This window comes from Capsicum annuum, chromosome 3 (genome assembly GCF_002878395.1).
Source record: "Capsicum annuum cultivar UCD-10X-F1 chromosome 3, UCD10Xv1.1, whole genome shotgun sequence".
NCBI lineage: Eukaryota > Viridiplantae > Streptophyta > Magnoliopsida > Solanales > Solanaceae > Capsicum > Capsicum annuum.
The window spans coordinates 262814402-262829264 of NC_061113.1; the positions used below are offsets into that span (position 1 = coordinate 262814402).

At 38.1% G+C, this 14863-nt stretch overlaps 2 protein-coding genes across 2 annotated transcripts; both read left to right on the forward strand.

Moving 5' to 3' along the window:
- The first annotated feature begins 1632 nt into the window (after positions 1 to 1632).
- On the forward strand, positions 1633 to 5974 carry LOC107862102 (succinate dehydrogenase assembly factor 2, mitochondrial). Its single transcript, XM_016707554.2, has 5 exons — positions 1633 to 2006; positions 2117 to 2221; positions 2749 to 2875; positions 5482 to 5550; positions 5638 to 5974. The coding sequence occupies exons 1-5, from the start codon at positions 1900 to 1902 to the stop codon at positions 5782 to 5784; spliced, it is 555 nt and encodes a 184-aa protein (XP_016563040.2). The 5' UTR covers positions 1633 to 1899; the 3' UTR covers positions 5785 to 5974.
- Positions 5975 to 6685: 711 nt separating this feature from the next.
- On the forward strand, positions 6686 to 8248 carry LOC107862103 (uncharacterized protein At4g14100). The gene is made up of 2 exons (XM_016707555.2): positions 6686 to 7447; positions 7928 to 8248. The coding sequence occupies exons 1-2, from the start codon at positions 6925 to 6927 to the stop codon at positions 8122 to 8124; spliced, it is 720 nt and encodes a 239-aa protein (XP_016563041.1). The 5' UTR covers positions 6686 to 6924; the 3' UTR covers positions 8125 to 8248.
- The last annotated feature ends 6615 nt before the right edge of the window (positions 8249 to 14863 follow it).

Genomic DNA, 14863 nt, shown 5'->3' on the forward strand with positions numbered 1-14863 from the left:
CTTATAGTAGTAGAACAGGTGCAATTATTGAAAGACGTTAATTTCTCCACAATCACATTCAAAATTCAAATTTCATCAAAATAATCGACAATTAAACATCTATCGGTGTTATCATATTCAAATGATATTTTTGTATTAAAATAAAAAGCTTTTTAACTAATTTGCAAAACTTTAGTTGGAGCGACTCAAGAAGTATTTCCTTCGTTACTTTTGCATTATCTATTTTGTCCTTTTCTCCCCAAATGGTTGTAATTTTAAATTTCCTTCAAATGAAAAAAATCTTAATAGCTCAATTGACTTGCTATGTAAACTTTTTTCTCGTTAAAAATATTTAGACATAATATATAAATAACTTTTAACTTAATTGTAGCTTATATATACATGCCTTCAATTTTGGGTGTGCACAAATAGACACTCAAATTCATATAAAGTTGATCAAGTAAATATATGCATCATATGCATAATTTAAGTTGATCAAGTAAATATATGCATCATATGCAAACATGTATTACGCCACATAGAACATGTGTTTCTAATCAACTTTATACAGATTTAAGTATCTATTTGTACATCAAAATTAAATGCATAGATATTAGGTGACATGGGCGGATCTACATTCAATTCAGGGGTTCGTCCGAACCCCTTTTGTCGGAAAATTACATAGATGCAGGATTAAAATTTTAATTTACGGTATATATGTTAAGTACTGAACCCCCTTGACACAAGGCTAAAGCTTGGTTAAATGGTGAAGGGGTGCAAAATTTCTGAATCCATATGGGCTCAAGTCTGAAAACATCGGTCTTTTCAATCTTTTATATTAGTTTTTGAATTAAATCTCTAGTTACTTTTTTGCTCTCTTACGTTTGTTCCCTTTTATTTTCTCTTTCTCTCTCACTTGTTATTTCACCTTTTGTTTTCTCTTCTCTCACTTTCATGGTTACTAATTTGATAGTTGACTTTTTTTTTTATTTTTTCACAAAATTGTACAGTTTACATCTTTTCTCCTTAAAATTAAGGAAGAATTAGTATTAATTTTATCATGTTAATGTATAAACAACTTAAATGTAAAGACCAATTCTGGTAACTTATTATACTTTTATGTAGTTTCTAAATATGTAAATTATTTTTAAAAAGTTTAAAGATTGTATGTTTGAACGCACGATCAAAATAAAGAAGTTTAACTTTCCCGTTTTATTGTTCATATTGAGGTAGAGTTGAACTTTGTTAGCTCGTTCAAATCAAATCCGACCCGCTTATTTTTAAGGTTGTGTTAACGTGCTTAGTTATTTTTTTGAACCCTTTAATAGAAATTCTGGCTCTGCCACTGTTAGGTGTGATCAAGTTAAATGTCATATTACTCCCTGTGTCTCATATTACTTGATATGTTTGTCAAAAATAATTTAGCTCAAAATAATTTGACATGTTTAAAGAATCAAGAGATAATAGATACATTTTTTCAATTTTATTCTAAGTACTTTAACGAAAATAATTAACTCTATAATGACAATATGTAATGTGAATTTAATAGAATCATGTTAGTCAATTTACCCTCCTTATTAATTTATTTTTAAAAATTATGTAAAAAAATAAATATATCAACTTATATAAAATGAAGATAATATTTATTATGCCAAAATTTTAATTTTCCACCTTATAATCTTCTCCAAAATTTCTCCTCTTAGCCCCAATTTATTTTGTTATTTTTATTTTGAAAAGGGAACAGTTCGGGTTGAATAAATACCCGAATACAACAGTATTCACAGGCGGGGCGGGTGGGGTATAGTGAATCACAAGAGGCCACGCCTAAATTCACCTTCAACTTTGCTGTTAAACCCTAATCGTAAATCAAATTTCAACTTCCCATTGATCCTCAAATAGCTTCATTTTAGAGAAACAAAAATGGCGAATTTACGAAGGGCACTTGTCTTCACAATTCCTAGAATCCTCAATTCCTCCAACAGGACATCTGTTACAACCTCCACACTCCATTCTCACAATCTCTACAGGTTGAAAAAAATAAAATAATCTGACCTTGTATTAGCTGTTTTAATATTGTTTTTATGTGTTGTGTTATTTTTTCAAAATATGTTAATTGCTATTGTTATGCTCCTTTTAGGCCTTTTGCTGGAACATTTTCGCGTTTTCTTTCTTCAAATGAGGCTTCCTCGCTGAATAATATTGATCTTTCCGATGAAGAGAGCAAACGACGTTTATTTAACAGGTGACTTTTGAAGTTTTTACTATTTGTATCCAAAATTTTTACAAAGGGGTCGTTTGGTAGCTGGTTAGAGTTATACATATGTACTTTTAGATGCGGGTTTCTAAATTGCAAATCAAACACCTATTAATATGTTATACATGAATAATTTATCTCCTAACCCAGCTACCAAATGTGGTATCTCTTATTGATAATTTAATACGTGCATAAGTCATCTCCAAACCAGTTACCAAACAACCCCTAAGGGGTTCGAAGGATTTGAACTTGGAACCTCAAGGTGAATTTTGAACCCCTAAACTACTCAACGAACCTCTAATCTTGTGTGTGTGGGGGTGGGGGGGGGGGGGGGGGGATTCAAAATCTATACAGGTACATAAAAAATAAAAAAATCACCTTATATATACAGGGTAATTTTTTGCCTAGGGATTCGAGTGAACACCTCTCCCTGGGTGGGTTATACGGTTCACCGGCGGGTTCATGGTATCTTATTGGTGTATTTTTTTTTTTTTGTTGTTGTTGTATGGATGCAGACTTATTTATCGTAGTAAACAAAGAGGGTACCTGGAGCTAGACCTTGTTCTTGGAAAATGGGTGGAGGAACACATACAATCCATGGACGAAAATGGAATTAAGTCCCTTGTTCATGTCCTTGACCTGGTAACATTCTTTGTTCTTTTTCATTATAGTAGTCCTCTTTGCTCTTTCTCATTTTTCTTTGGGTTTTATTATTTTGATTGTCAATAATTAGAGCTCATCATTTTTGCCGCTCTAGTCAATTAAAAGGATCTTTTTCTTTGTTGGTTTAGAAGGTATGAGTATTCAATGTGAACAATATAGAAGTTTCTGTTTGAGGTTCTAATTGTTTGCCATTTTAATCACCAGAAGTCTGCTACGTACTGAGTAACCCTGCCCACCAAGGCATAGGTAGATGAGATGAATCACCTAGCATATTGTGTCTCTGCTAGGAGTTAGAACTTCTTCCTACATGATTTCAACTCACTTAATTGACCATGCTTGTCAGTGGTGGTTGTTGTCATCAATGAAAAGGAACACAATTTATGTTAAGTTATCCACCAATAGATCCTCAATAACTTCACACAGTCGCAAAGCAAGTACTATGACAAGGAGATTGAGGGAAACACTACGTGTTACATTCAGAATTTGAACTGCTGAACTGGAGCAATGTTTGAATCCTTTTGAAACTACAAAAGAGCATCCTTTTCTGTCATGGGTTTCAACAGTTACGTAACAAAACAATTCAATTTTGTCCTATTTGTGCAGTTTTCCAACAAGGGATCAAATCCACCCCTTGCCAACACTTTGCTCAGCCCTTGATCTGCCATTGCTGACATTTTTAGATATACAACAACAACAACAAACCCAGTGTATTCCCACATAGTGCGGTCTGGGGAGGGTAAGATGTACACGGTCCCTACCACTACCTCCGGAGAAGTAGAAAGACTGTTTCCGATAGACCCCCGGCTCAAGACAAGGAATAATAAGCAAATCCATAATAAAGCATGGAACAAACGCCACCCACAAGGAAAAATATAAGGAGTAGTAAACAAATTCATAATAAAGCATGCAACAAGGTGGCATAACAAGAATAATTCACCTACCAAGTAGTGCCCTACCCCAACGACCCAAACTGGCACTAGCCTTTTATCCTAATTCGCGTCCTCCAGATCTTCCTATCTAGGGCCATGTCCTCAGTGAGCTGTAACTGCTCCATGTCCCGCCTGATCACCTCTCTCCAATATTTCTTTGGCCTACCCCTACCCCGCCTGAAACCATCCAAAGCTAGCCTCTCACACCTACGAACGACATCTTTAGATATAATTTGGAAATTATGTTTAGTATATGTGCTTAAGATAGGGTGCTACAACAGTAATTGAGTCTGTTCTACTTCTCAAGGAGCTGGAAGGAATGGCTTTTCCAAGTAGGGGAAATGGAGGTCATCACTTTATTGCGCTTGTGGGATATAAATTGATTTGAATTTGTGTCATTTCCGTTTTTTTCCCTTGGCTAGCTGTATTAGTTGCTTCCATTTTACTAATTTCATCAAGTTCAATATTGGTGATTTTCCAGGTTGTGTATCTTTTTTCATTCCTTGGGGACAACTTATTCCTTCTCTTTTAACCTTTTTTTTTTCCAATTGTGGAAGTGGTGGGGTTGAGTGGAAGAATGGTCAGCTTGGCTTCAGGGGTTAGGACTTGACATTTTCTGAGGCCCTTTAGATCCTTGACTATTGAGCTAATTCTTTGGGCTAACATGGGGTGGTTTGCTTCTTGGTGTCTTTAATTCTAGTAAAGTACAGCAAGCCCTGCCCTGTATAAATTTATTCTGCCATGTGCTGTACATATACAAATATTTCCTAGTGGCAGTGCTAAGAACCAAGGGCCAATATTTTAATTTGACCTGTAACTGATTCTTGAACTCATCTAAATTTACATTTAATGGTCTGAGGCCCAAATTATGGTTCCTTCAACTGCTGACCAACATTGAGCTTAATCTCTTTAATTGCTATTACTTACAAAGGCAAGCGTTGCACTTGATGAGTATTTTCGTCTTCTGTGTTCCTACTCTGCCCACCTTCCCCAAATTAAGAGAAATTAAAGATATTATGCGTATACCAGGTAGCATGTCAATTGGTTTGTAGGACGTATGAATTCAGGCTTAATTTGGGGCCAAGTCAGACTTTAGTTGCCTTTTCACGAGAACTCAGAAACATGCTTGGAAAAGGAAAAATAAATAAATTACAGGAGTGTAAGATTAAGGCATACAAAGGAAAGAAGAGGGTGAAAAGGACAAAGAAACAAGTAGGAAGGTTGGTTAGAGACGAGGTTCAGTTAGTAGTGGGTTATAACTCAAAGAAAAAAGAATATGACCAGAGCGTAATTATCTGCTGGTTTCCTTTATGATTTGTTTAGTGATCGTAAAATATATGCACCTCTTTTTTGACTCCATTATTGTCATAAAATACGAAAGTTCAAAGTTGGTTCAAATGCCTCTGTTGGCAATGTTTCCATTGTATTCTCTCTGTGATTCTGTCAATGATGGACGTCTGATCCTCAGCCATCAGCTAATATCTCTCTCAACGCTTCTTGCCTTGCCTCACCCCCTCCCTCAACAAATGTTTGAAGGAAAAAGAAACACAGGTAATCTGTTTAGATGCAGTAAAATGGTCGTAGCAAGCTAACTCTCCTTTTGTGAAGGTGAACTTGAACTGGCTTACTCTATATTTATTCTATTTATACCTGTAGGAGAATCCGGATTTGTGGAAGTGGCTGACTGGTCAGGAGCAACCCCCAGATGCAATAAATACAAATCCTGTGAGCCATGAACCTTGTAGAATTGCTAATTTACCTGATTGGTTTATTTGAATGGTATATTTAATCTGATAAGTACTTCGTCTGTAGGTGTTTTCTGCTGTGCATGAAAAGGTTATGAACAACCTTGACAAACATGCTTCTCCAGAGACTCGTGCTGTTCCAGGAAAACCTTGGGTGAGAGGGTGGGATGACATCAAGAAAGGCCGAGATGCGCCTATAGCTGGGAATCAGTAGTTCTTTTTCTGTCTTGTATAGGAACTCATTATTACTATGTATGTGTAATAAATAATTAGATATCAGGTCTGTTTGAATAAAGCTTCAATAATGTGATGATAGATGATGAGTATTACCCTGGCCTGCACCCATGTTGTGATTGCTATTATAAAACCTTCGATGATGAAGCATTTCTTTGGTTTACGTTTAACTCGAAGTCCTAAATGCTGCTACCATTTTGGTTTGGCACTACTTGTATGGGTCATTTACATAAATGTCGGAGATTTATTGTCTTCTATTTTAGTAGGGCTTATTATCCCCAAAAAATGGAAGGGAGATACATGCAGATTGAATATGCTTCCTGTATTCGTATTTGATGTTGCAGTCTAAACGATAGTCAAAATTATTAAAATAAAGCATGAAAAATTTGTGCGGTATTGTACTTGATATATACCTAGTATTTGTTAGAAGTAATTTAATATTTATATAATAAAAACAGAAGAGGAGCCTTGGATTAATCGATAAAGTTGTTGTCATGTGATCACGAGTTCAAAGCCTTGAAAACAGTGCTGCAGTTTTTTGTAAAAGCTTTGGTGCATCAGGTTATCTTTTTTATAATATATTCAATTGATGTTATTACTATGAATGTGTATTAATAATTATTAGGACCGCAGGTCTATTTGAATAAGGCCTCAATAACGTGATGATAGATGCTGAGTATTAGCTGCACCCATGTTGTTATTGCTATTAATAATAAAATAAAATATGAAAACTTTGTGTCGTATTCTTGTACGTGATGGGTAGCTAGAAGTTATTTAACATTTAGACAATATATTCAATTGTTTTTCGTGGTGCCATTACCAGAACTTGAAAAGGACATACAACTGACATGTTTAAATTGACGAGGAAATAATGTAACTTGATTCTTTGTGGTGTTTGTTGATTTGATAACTTTTCTTACGGATAAAACGAAAGGGCAATCCGATATACTAAAATCTTGTTATGAGCCGCCGAGTTCAAGGAAAAGGGTCAGACTATAACGGTGTAAAAATCCAGGCCAGACATAATTTTATTTTCTGGAAGAGTCTTTCCCTTCACCCAAATTTATTGCTACCTTATCTATCCATACTCTCTTTATAGTAGGAGCCAGCCAACAGACGAATGGCAGTAAGAGAGAGAAAAAAAGAAAAAGAAAAAATGTTGATTTCAGGGAAATCCATTACAATTTCCAGTCTCCATCTTCTTGTCGCGGCGTTTTCCCTGTGGTTGACGTGCATCACTGCCTCGGAATCCGGTGACCCAGAACCAACTCCATGGCCAGAACAATTCCATTCAATTCTCTTCAACAACAACACCAAAGGAAATCTCCAGATCACTGATTTGTGGTACGATTGGCCTAACGGAAGGAACTTTAACATAATACAAAGTCAACTAGGGAAAAAAGAATACCATGTGGAATGGGATAACCACACATCTTTTCACTTCACTTTGGATGCTAACAAGGAGTGCAGAGTCTTGCATTTCAATGTGGGAATACTTAGGCCTAATTGGTTTGAAGGTGCAAAATACTTGGGACAGAGATATATGGATGGATTTCTCTGCAATGTTTGGAATAGAGTTGATCATGTTTGGTATTATGAAGATGTTGTTACTAAGAGACCTGTTTTCTGGATCTTCATAAATGGTAATATTGCTTTAATTACAAGCCTTTAGGTTAGCATATTTTGGAGCGCCATTCTCGGTACAAAATATAAACATTGAGGTGAAATATTTATTTTTTAGTTGACTCGGCAAAATTAAATGACTTTTTTCGAGGCTTCACTCTCCCCCCTAATAAGTAACGCCCCATTAAGCCTGAGCGAAGATGGGGATAAAGAGTAAGAATTAAAGCCCCTTAGCTCTGCCAGGCACCAGACGGAGAGCCAAGTGTGGTGTGGTGTAGTAGTATGCACTTCTAGGCCCCTTGGGAATATTTCTGTCAGCAATTTCTTTGTTAAAGGCGCCGATGAGCCCTAAGTTTGAATTCCAATTTCTGTCCGGCCCTTCAAGTTATAATCCATTAAATTTCAGCGGTAGGTGATTTGCTCGTACTGTCAGTGCGTATAACTTCTTTTCGAGGACATTGAACTGGAGTTATTAACAAAAGAAATTTGGGTTTGTGCAGGTGCCGGTTCACATGTAATGACATTTGAAGTAGGAAAAGTACTAGATGATCCAAATTGGCAAGCACCTGTTTACTGTTTCAATGACGCCAACAACAAAGAAGAGATATCATCTCCTCTTAGTTTAGTTACTGATAATGATGTTTCCATTGGCAGACTCATGGGAGCAGCAGCTATGGATGTTTCTTTGTTGCTCTAATTGTTGTTACTTTTCCATGTACTATCAAATAATGGGCAACAACTTATCCGTATTCATGTATTGAAGCAAATAACTAACTATGAATTTTACTTTTACTAATAAACATATTATACGTGAAGTTAAAGGTTATATGTCTTTTTAAAATATTACAACAAAAACAACTCTAAATTATTATAATATTATTTTTATATGTATATTTATATATTTAAAATTTCTTATTTAAATTTAACTTTACCCCACTAATTTTATTGAAATGACCTTGCCCTTCCTGAATTATTTTTCAAACCTATTAAAATGTCTATAATTCCCAAACCTATTAATATGGCTTTCTTATAATTTAAATCTTGGATTATACCTCCGTCATTTTTGGTTTGGCCATGACCTAAAATTTCTCTTATTATTATTTTTTATTTTAGCGCCCATAGTACCAAAAATACACATGCAGATGAGATTAGCTATACTTTCTCTGGTCTAAATGTTGTCAAGATTAGTAAAATAAAAGATGAAATTTCTGTGTGGTATTATACGTAATAGACGACAGGGGTTTAGTAAAATAAAGTATGAAATTTTTATGTGGTATTATACGTGACAGACAGCTAAAAGTTATTAGTAGTTTAATATTAAAAGAATATTTCTATTATTTCTTGCGGAATCAAAATTTAAAAAGAAGGATTTCAATTAGGAGGTCTATTATATGTAGCTTGAGAGTTTAACTTTTTTTAAAGATATAGGTAAAAGTCAGGATTATTCGAAAAAGAAAAAATACAAAGACTAACAAAGTTAAATTTATAATTAAACTAAATAGCAAAATTTTTTAAAAAATCATGTGGGATAACAAAATAACATTAGTTATTTTTTTTTTTCATTGGTTTTTCTCTCTTCGATTTCCCAGTCTTTTTTTTTCTTATTATTTTTGTGGACGACGGGGCCGGATGAGATACCGGTGGAGTTTTGGAAGTTTGTTGGAGAGGCTGGTGTTAGGTGGTTGACTGGATTGTTTAATGAAATCTTCAAGACGGCAAAGATGCTCGAGGCTTGGAGGTGGAGCACCATGATACCTCTCTATAAGAATAAGGGGGACATCCAGAGTTGCAATAACTATAGGGGGATTAAGTTATTGAGCCACTCTATGAAGATCTGGGAGAGAGTGGTCGAGGTGAGGCTGAGACGGATAGTGTCTATTTCAGAAAATCAGTTTGGATTTATGCCTGGCCGCTCGACGACGGAGGCAATTCACCTGGTACGGAGGTTGGTGGAACAGTATAGGGAGAGGAAGAAGGACCTGCACATGGTGTTTATCGACCTGGAGAAGGCCTACGACAAAGTCCCCAGGAAGGTGCTTTGGAGATGCTTGGAGGTGAGTGGAGTACCGCTGGCATATATCAGAGCAATCAAGGATATGTATGATGGAGCGAAAACTAAGGTGAGGACGGCGGGAGGAGACTCAGAGCATTTCACTGTCCGGACAGGGTTGCATCAGGGATCTACTCTTAGTCCCTTTTTGTTTGCATTGGTGATGGATGTGTTGACGCGGCGTATTCAAGGGGAGGTGCCGTGGTGTATGCTTTTTGCAGATGATGTAGTTCTGATAGATGAGACTCGACGTGGTGTGAGTGACAAATTAGAGGTGTGGAGGCAAACCCTTGAGTCTAAAGGGTTCAGGGTGAGCAGAAGCAAGACAGAGTATGTGGAATGCAAGTTTAATGACGTGAGGCGGGAGAATGAGGTAGTAGTGAAGCTGGAATCACAGGAGGTAGGTAAGAGGGAGAGTTTCAAGTATCTCGGGTCCGTGATCCAGAGTAACGGTGAGATTGACGAGGACGTCTCGCACCGTATTGGGGCGGGATGAATGAAGTGGAAGCTCGCGTCGGGGGTGCTGTGTGATAAGAAGGTGCCGCCCAAGCTTATTTTATTTCATTGATATACTTGTATTTCTAAAGAATTATTTTGAATTTTATTTTAAGTTGACCGCTTATTTATTTGTATTTGTAATTTCGTTTGTTCGTATTTAACTTTTTAGTTGACTACATCATTTATATTTTTAAATAAATGAAAATGAATTGTTATTTTTATTTCTATGAACAGTTGTGTTTATACTCATTGACATGAATTGAATTTTATTGATGCTAATTGAATAATACAAATACAAATGATGAATTATATAAATGAAAATGTTACATATGTATCAAATAATACATGTTTATACAACTTGAATTATACATATACAAATGATACATGTTTATATTTATACAAATACAAATGATAAATTTGACATACAAAATACTAACATTGCATTTGTAATATATGATATATCGTATATTTGTATATTTTAGACTCAAGAACATTCAATTAATGCACATACTTATTTGTAAACAAATACAAATGACAAAATGTACATATTGACGGTTAACCTATTCGAGTACAAATAATAAATTTATTTAAAATATATGCTTACACAAACAACAACAAACCCAGTTTATTCCCACATAGTGAGGTCTGGGGAGGGTAAGATATACGCAGTCCATACCACTACCTCCGGAGAAGTAGCAAGACTGTTTTTGATAGACCCCCGGCTCAAGACAAGAAATAGTAATCAACTCCAAACAAAAAGATGACAATACATAAATACGCTAATTACAAAAGAATAGTGAACAGAGGAATAGTAAACAAAGAAGAGTAAGCAATCGTAATACAACATGTAACAAGGTAGCAAAACAGGCTTAATACACGTACCAAGTAAATCCCTACCCTACCTACCCAACTTGGCGCTAGCCTTCTAACCTAATACGCGTCCTTTAGATCTTCCTGTCTAGGGTCATGTCCTCAGTAAGTTGTAACTGCTACATGTCTCGCCTAATCACCTCTCTTCGGTATTTCTTCGGCCTACCTCTACCCCTCCTAAAGCCATCCAAAGCAAGCCTCTCACACCTACGAACCGGTGTATCTGTGCCCCTCCTCATCACATGCCCAAACCATCTCAATCTTCCTTCCCGCATCTTATCCTCCACCGAAGCCACTCCCACCTTCTCTCGAATAATCTCATTCCGAACTCTATCACCCTTAGTAAGTCCACACATCCAACGCAACATTCTCATTTCCGCCACCTTCACTTCTTGGATGTGAGAGTTCTTTACTGGCCAATACTCCGCATCATACAACATGGCCAGACGGACTGGCGCCCTGTAGAATTTGCCTTTAAGCTTTAGGGGAACTTTCTTATCACACAACACCCCCGAGGTGAGCTTCCACTTCATCCATCCTGCCACAATATGGTGAGAGACATCCTCATCAATCTCGCTATTTTCCTGAATCATAGACCCAAGATACTTAAAACTATCCCTCTTACAAACCGCTTAAGAATCCAACCTTACTACCACCCCATCTTCTTTCCTCGAGCCATTAAACTTACATTTCAAATATTAGGTCTTGATCCTACTCAACTTGAACCCTTTAGACTCAAGGGTCTGTCTCCATATCTCTAATTTATCATCCCCCTGAGTCTCATCAATCAAAACCACGTCATCTGCAAATAGCATACACCAAGGCACCTCTCCTTGGATACGCCGCGTCAACACATCTATCACCAAAGAAAGCAAAAACGGGCTAAGAGTAGATCCCTGATGCAACTCTGTTAAGACAGGGAAATGTTCTGAATTGTCTCCCGCCATCTTCACTTGGGTCTTAGCTCTATCATACATGTCCTTGATTGCTCTGATATACGTCATCGGGACCCCACTCACCTCCAAGTATCTCCAAAGGACTTTCCTAGGGACTTTGTCGTACATTTTTTTCAAGTGGATAAACACAATGTGCAGGTCCTTCTTCCTTTCCCTATACTGTTCCACCAATCTTCGGACCAGGTGAATTGCATCTGTCGTCGAGCGCCTGGGCATAAATATAAATTGGTTTTCTGAAATAGACACTACCCCTCTCAACCTCAACTCGACCACTCTCTTTCAAATCTTCAGAGTGTGACTCAATAACTTAATACCCCTATAGTTTTTGCAATTCTGAATGTCACCCTTATTCTTATACAGAGGTATCATAGTACTCCATTGCCAGGCCTTGGGCATTTTCGCGGACTTAAAAATGCCGTTAATTAAATCAGTCAACCACTTCAAACCAGCCTCACCAGCGAACTTTCAAAAATCCACGAGAATCTCATCAGGCCCCGTCGCCCTACCCCTTCGCATCCTGCGAACGGACTCTCTGACCTTCTCCACCTTAAAACATCTACAATACATAAAATCACGACACTCTTCTAATTGCTCCAGCTCTCCGAACACAATTACTCTATCCCCTTCATTATTCAAGAGCCTATGAAAATACGACTGCCATCTTTTCTTAATGTGAGCATCCTCCACCAATACTCTACCATTCTCCGCCTTAATACACTTCACCTGGTCGAGGCCACAACCCTTCCCCTCCTTCGCCTTAGCCAGCCTAAACAACCTATTTTCCCCCTTATTTCTTCTCTAACCCTGCATACAAGCTCTCAAACGCTGCCGTCTTAGCAGCCATAACTGTTAGCTTAGCCTTCTTCCTCGCTAACTTGTACTCCTCCCTATTACCCGCTTCTCTTCTTTATCCTTACTCTCAACCAAATTAGCATACACCTCCTTATTAGTCTCCACTTTCTTCTTAACTTCTTCATTCCACCACCAATCCCCCCGATGGTGATCGGCCCGGCCCCTAGACACACCCAACACTTCCCTGGCAGTCTCCTTGATGCACCTAGCCGCCCTATCCCACATACCATCTACGTCTCCCCTACACTCCCACACGCCCATACCCGCCAACTTCTCCCCTATCTCCCATGCATTACTGGCGTCAAGCCGCCCCACTTAACTTTCGGTCGACCCTCCACACCCCTATTCTTTTTGTACTTCTTTATACCCAAGTCCATCACCAAGATCCTATGCTGGGTCGAAAGATTCTCACTTGGAATGACCTTACAGTCCTTACACAACACCCTATCCCCTTTCCTAAGCAGTAAAAAGTTAATTTGGGTCTTGGCTATCGTACTTCGGAAGGTGATCAGGTGATGGTCCTTCTTCGGGAAGCTCTAATTCACCACCACCAGCCCAAAGGACCTCGCAAACTCCAACAGAGCAGTTCCCTCCTCATTTTTCTCCCCAAAACCAAAACCACCATGCACATCACCAAAGTCTCCCGGTAACACCCTGATGTGCCCATTGAAATCCCTTGCTACAACAATCTTATTAGAGCTAGGCACGCCTCGCACCACCTCATCCAAGTCCTCCCAAAACCCCATCTTCTCCTCCCCATCCAAGCCCACCTGCGGCGCATACACACTACACACGTTCAGGGTAAACCCCCCAAAAGCCAACTTACCAGTCATCAACCTATCACTAATCCTCTTAACCTCCACTACCTGCCCTCTAAGCTCTTCATCTACTAGAATGCCAACTCCATTCCCACTCCTCTCGCTTACTGAGTACCAAAGCTTGTAACCATCCACATCTCTAGCCTTAGACCCTACCCACTTGGTCTCCTGGACACACGCAATATTGATCCTCCTCTTTCTAAGAATTTTCACCAGCTCTATGGGCTTTCCTTGGAGAGTACCTATATTCCAAGACCTAACCCTCAGCCTATCAACTCTAGCGACACGTTTCCTCTACCGCCCTTAACGCCAGACCTTGCCCCCCTCCCCTTGCCCTATTCTTGTCCCCCACCCTCAGCACAACTCCCGCCCCAACCCTCTCAGACATGGCCCTATTCTACCATCAACAAGCATATCCACTACACCAATAACCACCAAAATATAAACAACTACACCACGAGAATATAAACATCTATAGTAACAAAACAACCGCCAGGAATACAAAGCAACATCAGGGAAATAAGGCCCACACAGAGTAAATAAAATAAGCAAGAAAAAGTCAATACCACAAATTAAAGGCAATTACAGGAAATCAAGAGTTGAAATAATCAGAAAACGTAGAGGGGACAGAATAATACAAAGAAACTTAATTATCGGGAGTAACTAAATTGTAACGAGTAACTAAAAGTTCAAAGTTTAGATGTCATCGGGATACTCTGTGTGCTGCTGATTTCAGAGAATTTTGTTGCTGAAATTGGTTGTTGGAGATGCGTCTTCGGATCAGACCTGCCGGAGTTTAGACCGAAAACCGCCGGCTCTTCCTGTGGAACTTATCGGAAGCTATCGTCGCTTGAATATCGCTACCTCTATATCGCCGACTCTTCTCGTGTATCGCCTGTATCCATCACTGAAAGTACGCCGATCCGGCGGGAACTCCCAGCACTCCGACGATGGTAGTGTCTAGGTGGGGGCAGGAGTAGGGGTGGACTAGAAGCGGGGGTGAAGAGAAACGGGGAGAGAGAGAAACGAAGGGGAGAGGGAAACCAACTTACCTGATTCCAGCGTTACCTAGGTCGTCGCTAGCGTCCGACGTTAACGGTCAGTGAACTTGTAGAGAAGGAGCGTGAGAGAGAGAGAGGAGCAATTAATTCAAAATATATGTTTGATACAAATAAATATAAAATATGAAAAACGTATATATATAAAATACAACAAAACAAAAAAAAAGAATGAGAAAAAATATAAAAAAAGGAAAAGGAAAACAAGAAACAAAAAAAAAAGAAAAATGGCAAAAAATAAGAAATAAAGGAAAAAAATACCGAAAAAAGTGCAAAGAAAAAAATATAAAAAGGAAGAAAGAAAAAAAAAGGAACAATCTAAAAAATAAAAAAA

Coding starts and splice junctions, on each gene's coding strand:
- LOC107862102 (XM_016707554.2), top strand. CDS start 1,900: ATGGCGAATTTACGAAGGGCACTTGTCTTCACAATTCCTAGAATCCTC. Junction 2,222..2,748: donor AAACGACGTTTATTTAACAG/GTGACTTTTGAA, acceptor GTATGGATGCAG/ACTTATTTATCGTAGTAAAC. Junction 2,876..5,481: donor TTGTTCATGTCCTTGACCTG/GTAACATTCTTT, acceptor TTATACCTGTAG/GAGAATCCGGATTTGTGGAA.
- LOC107862103 (XM_016707555.2), top strand. CDS start 6,925: ATGGCAGTAAGAGAGAGAAAAAAAGAAAAAGAAAAAATGTTGATTTCA. Junction 7,448..7,927: donor TTTCTGGATCTTCATAAATG/GTAATATTGCTT, acceptor GGGTTTGTGCAG/GTGCCGGTTCACATGTAATG.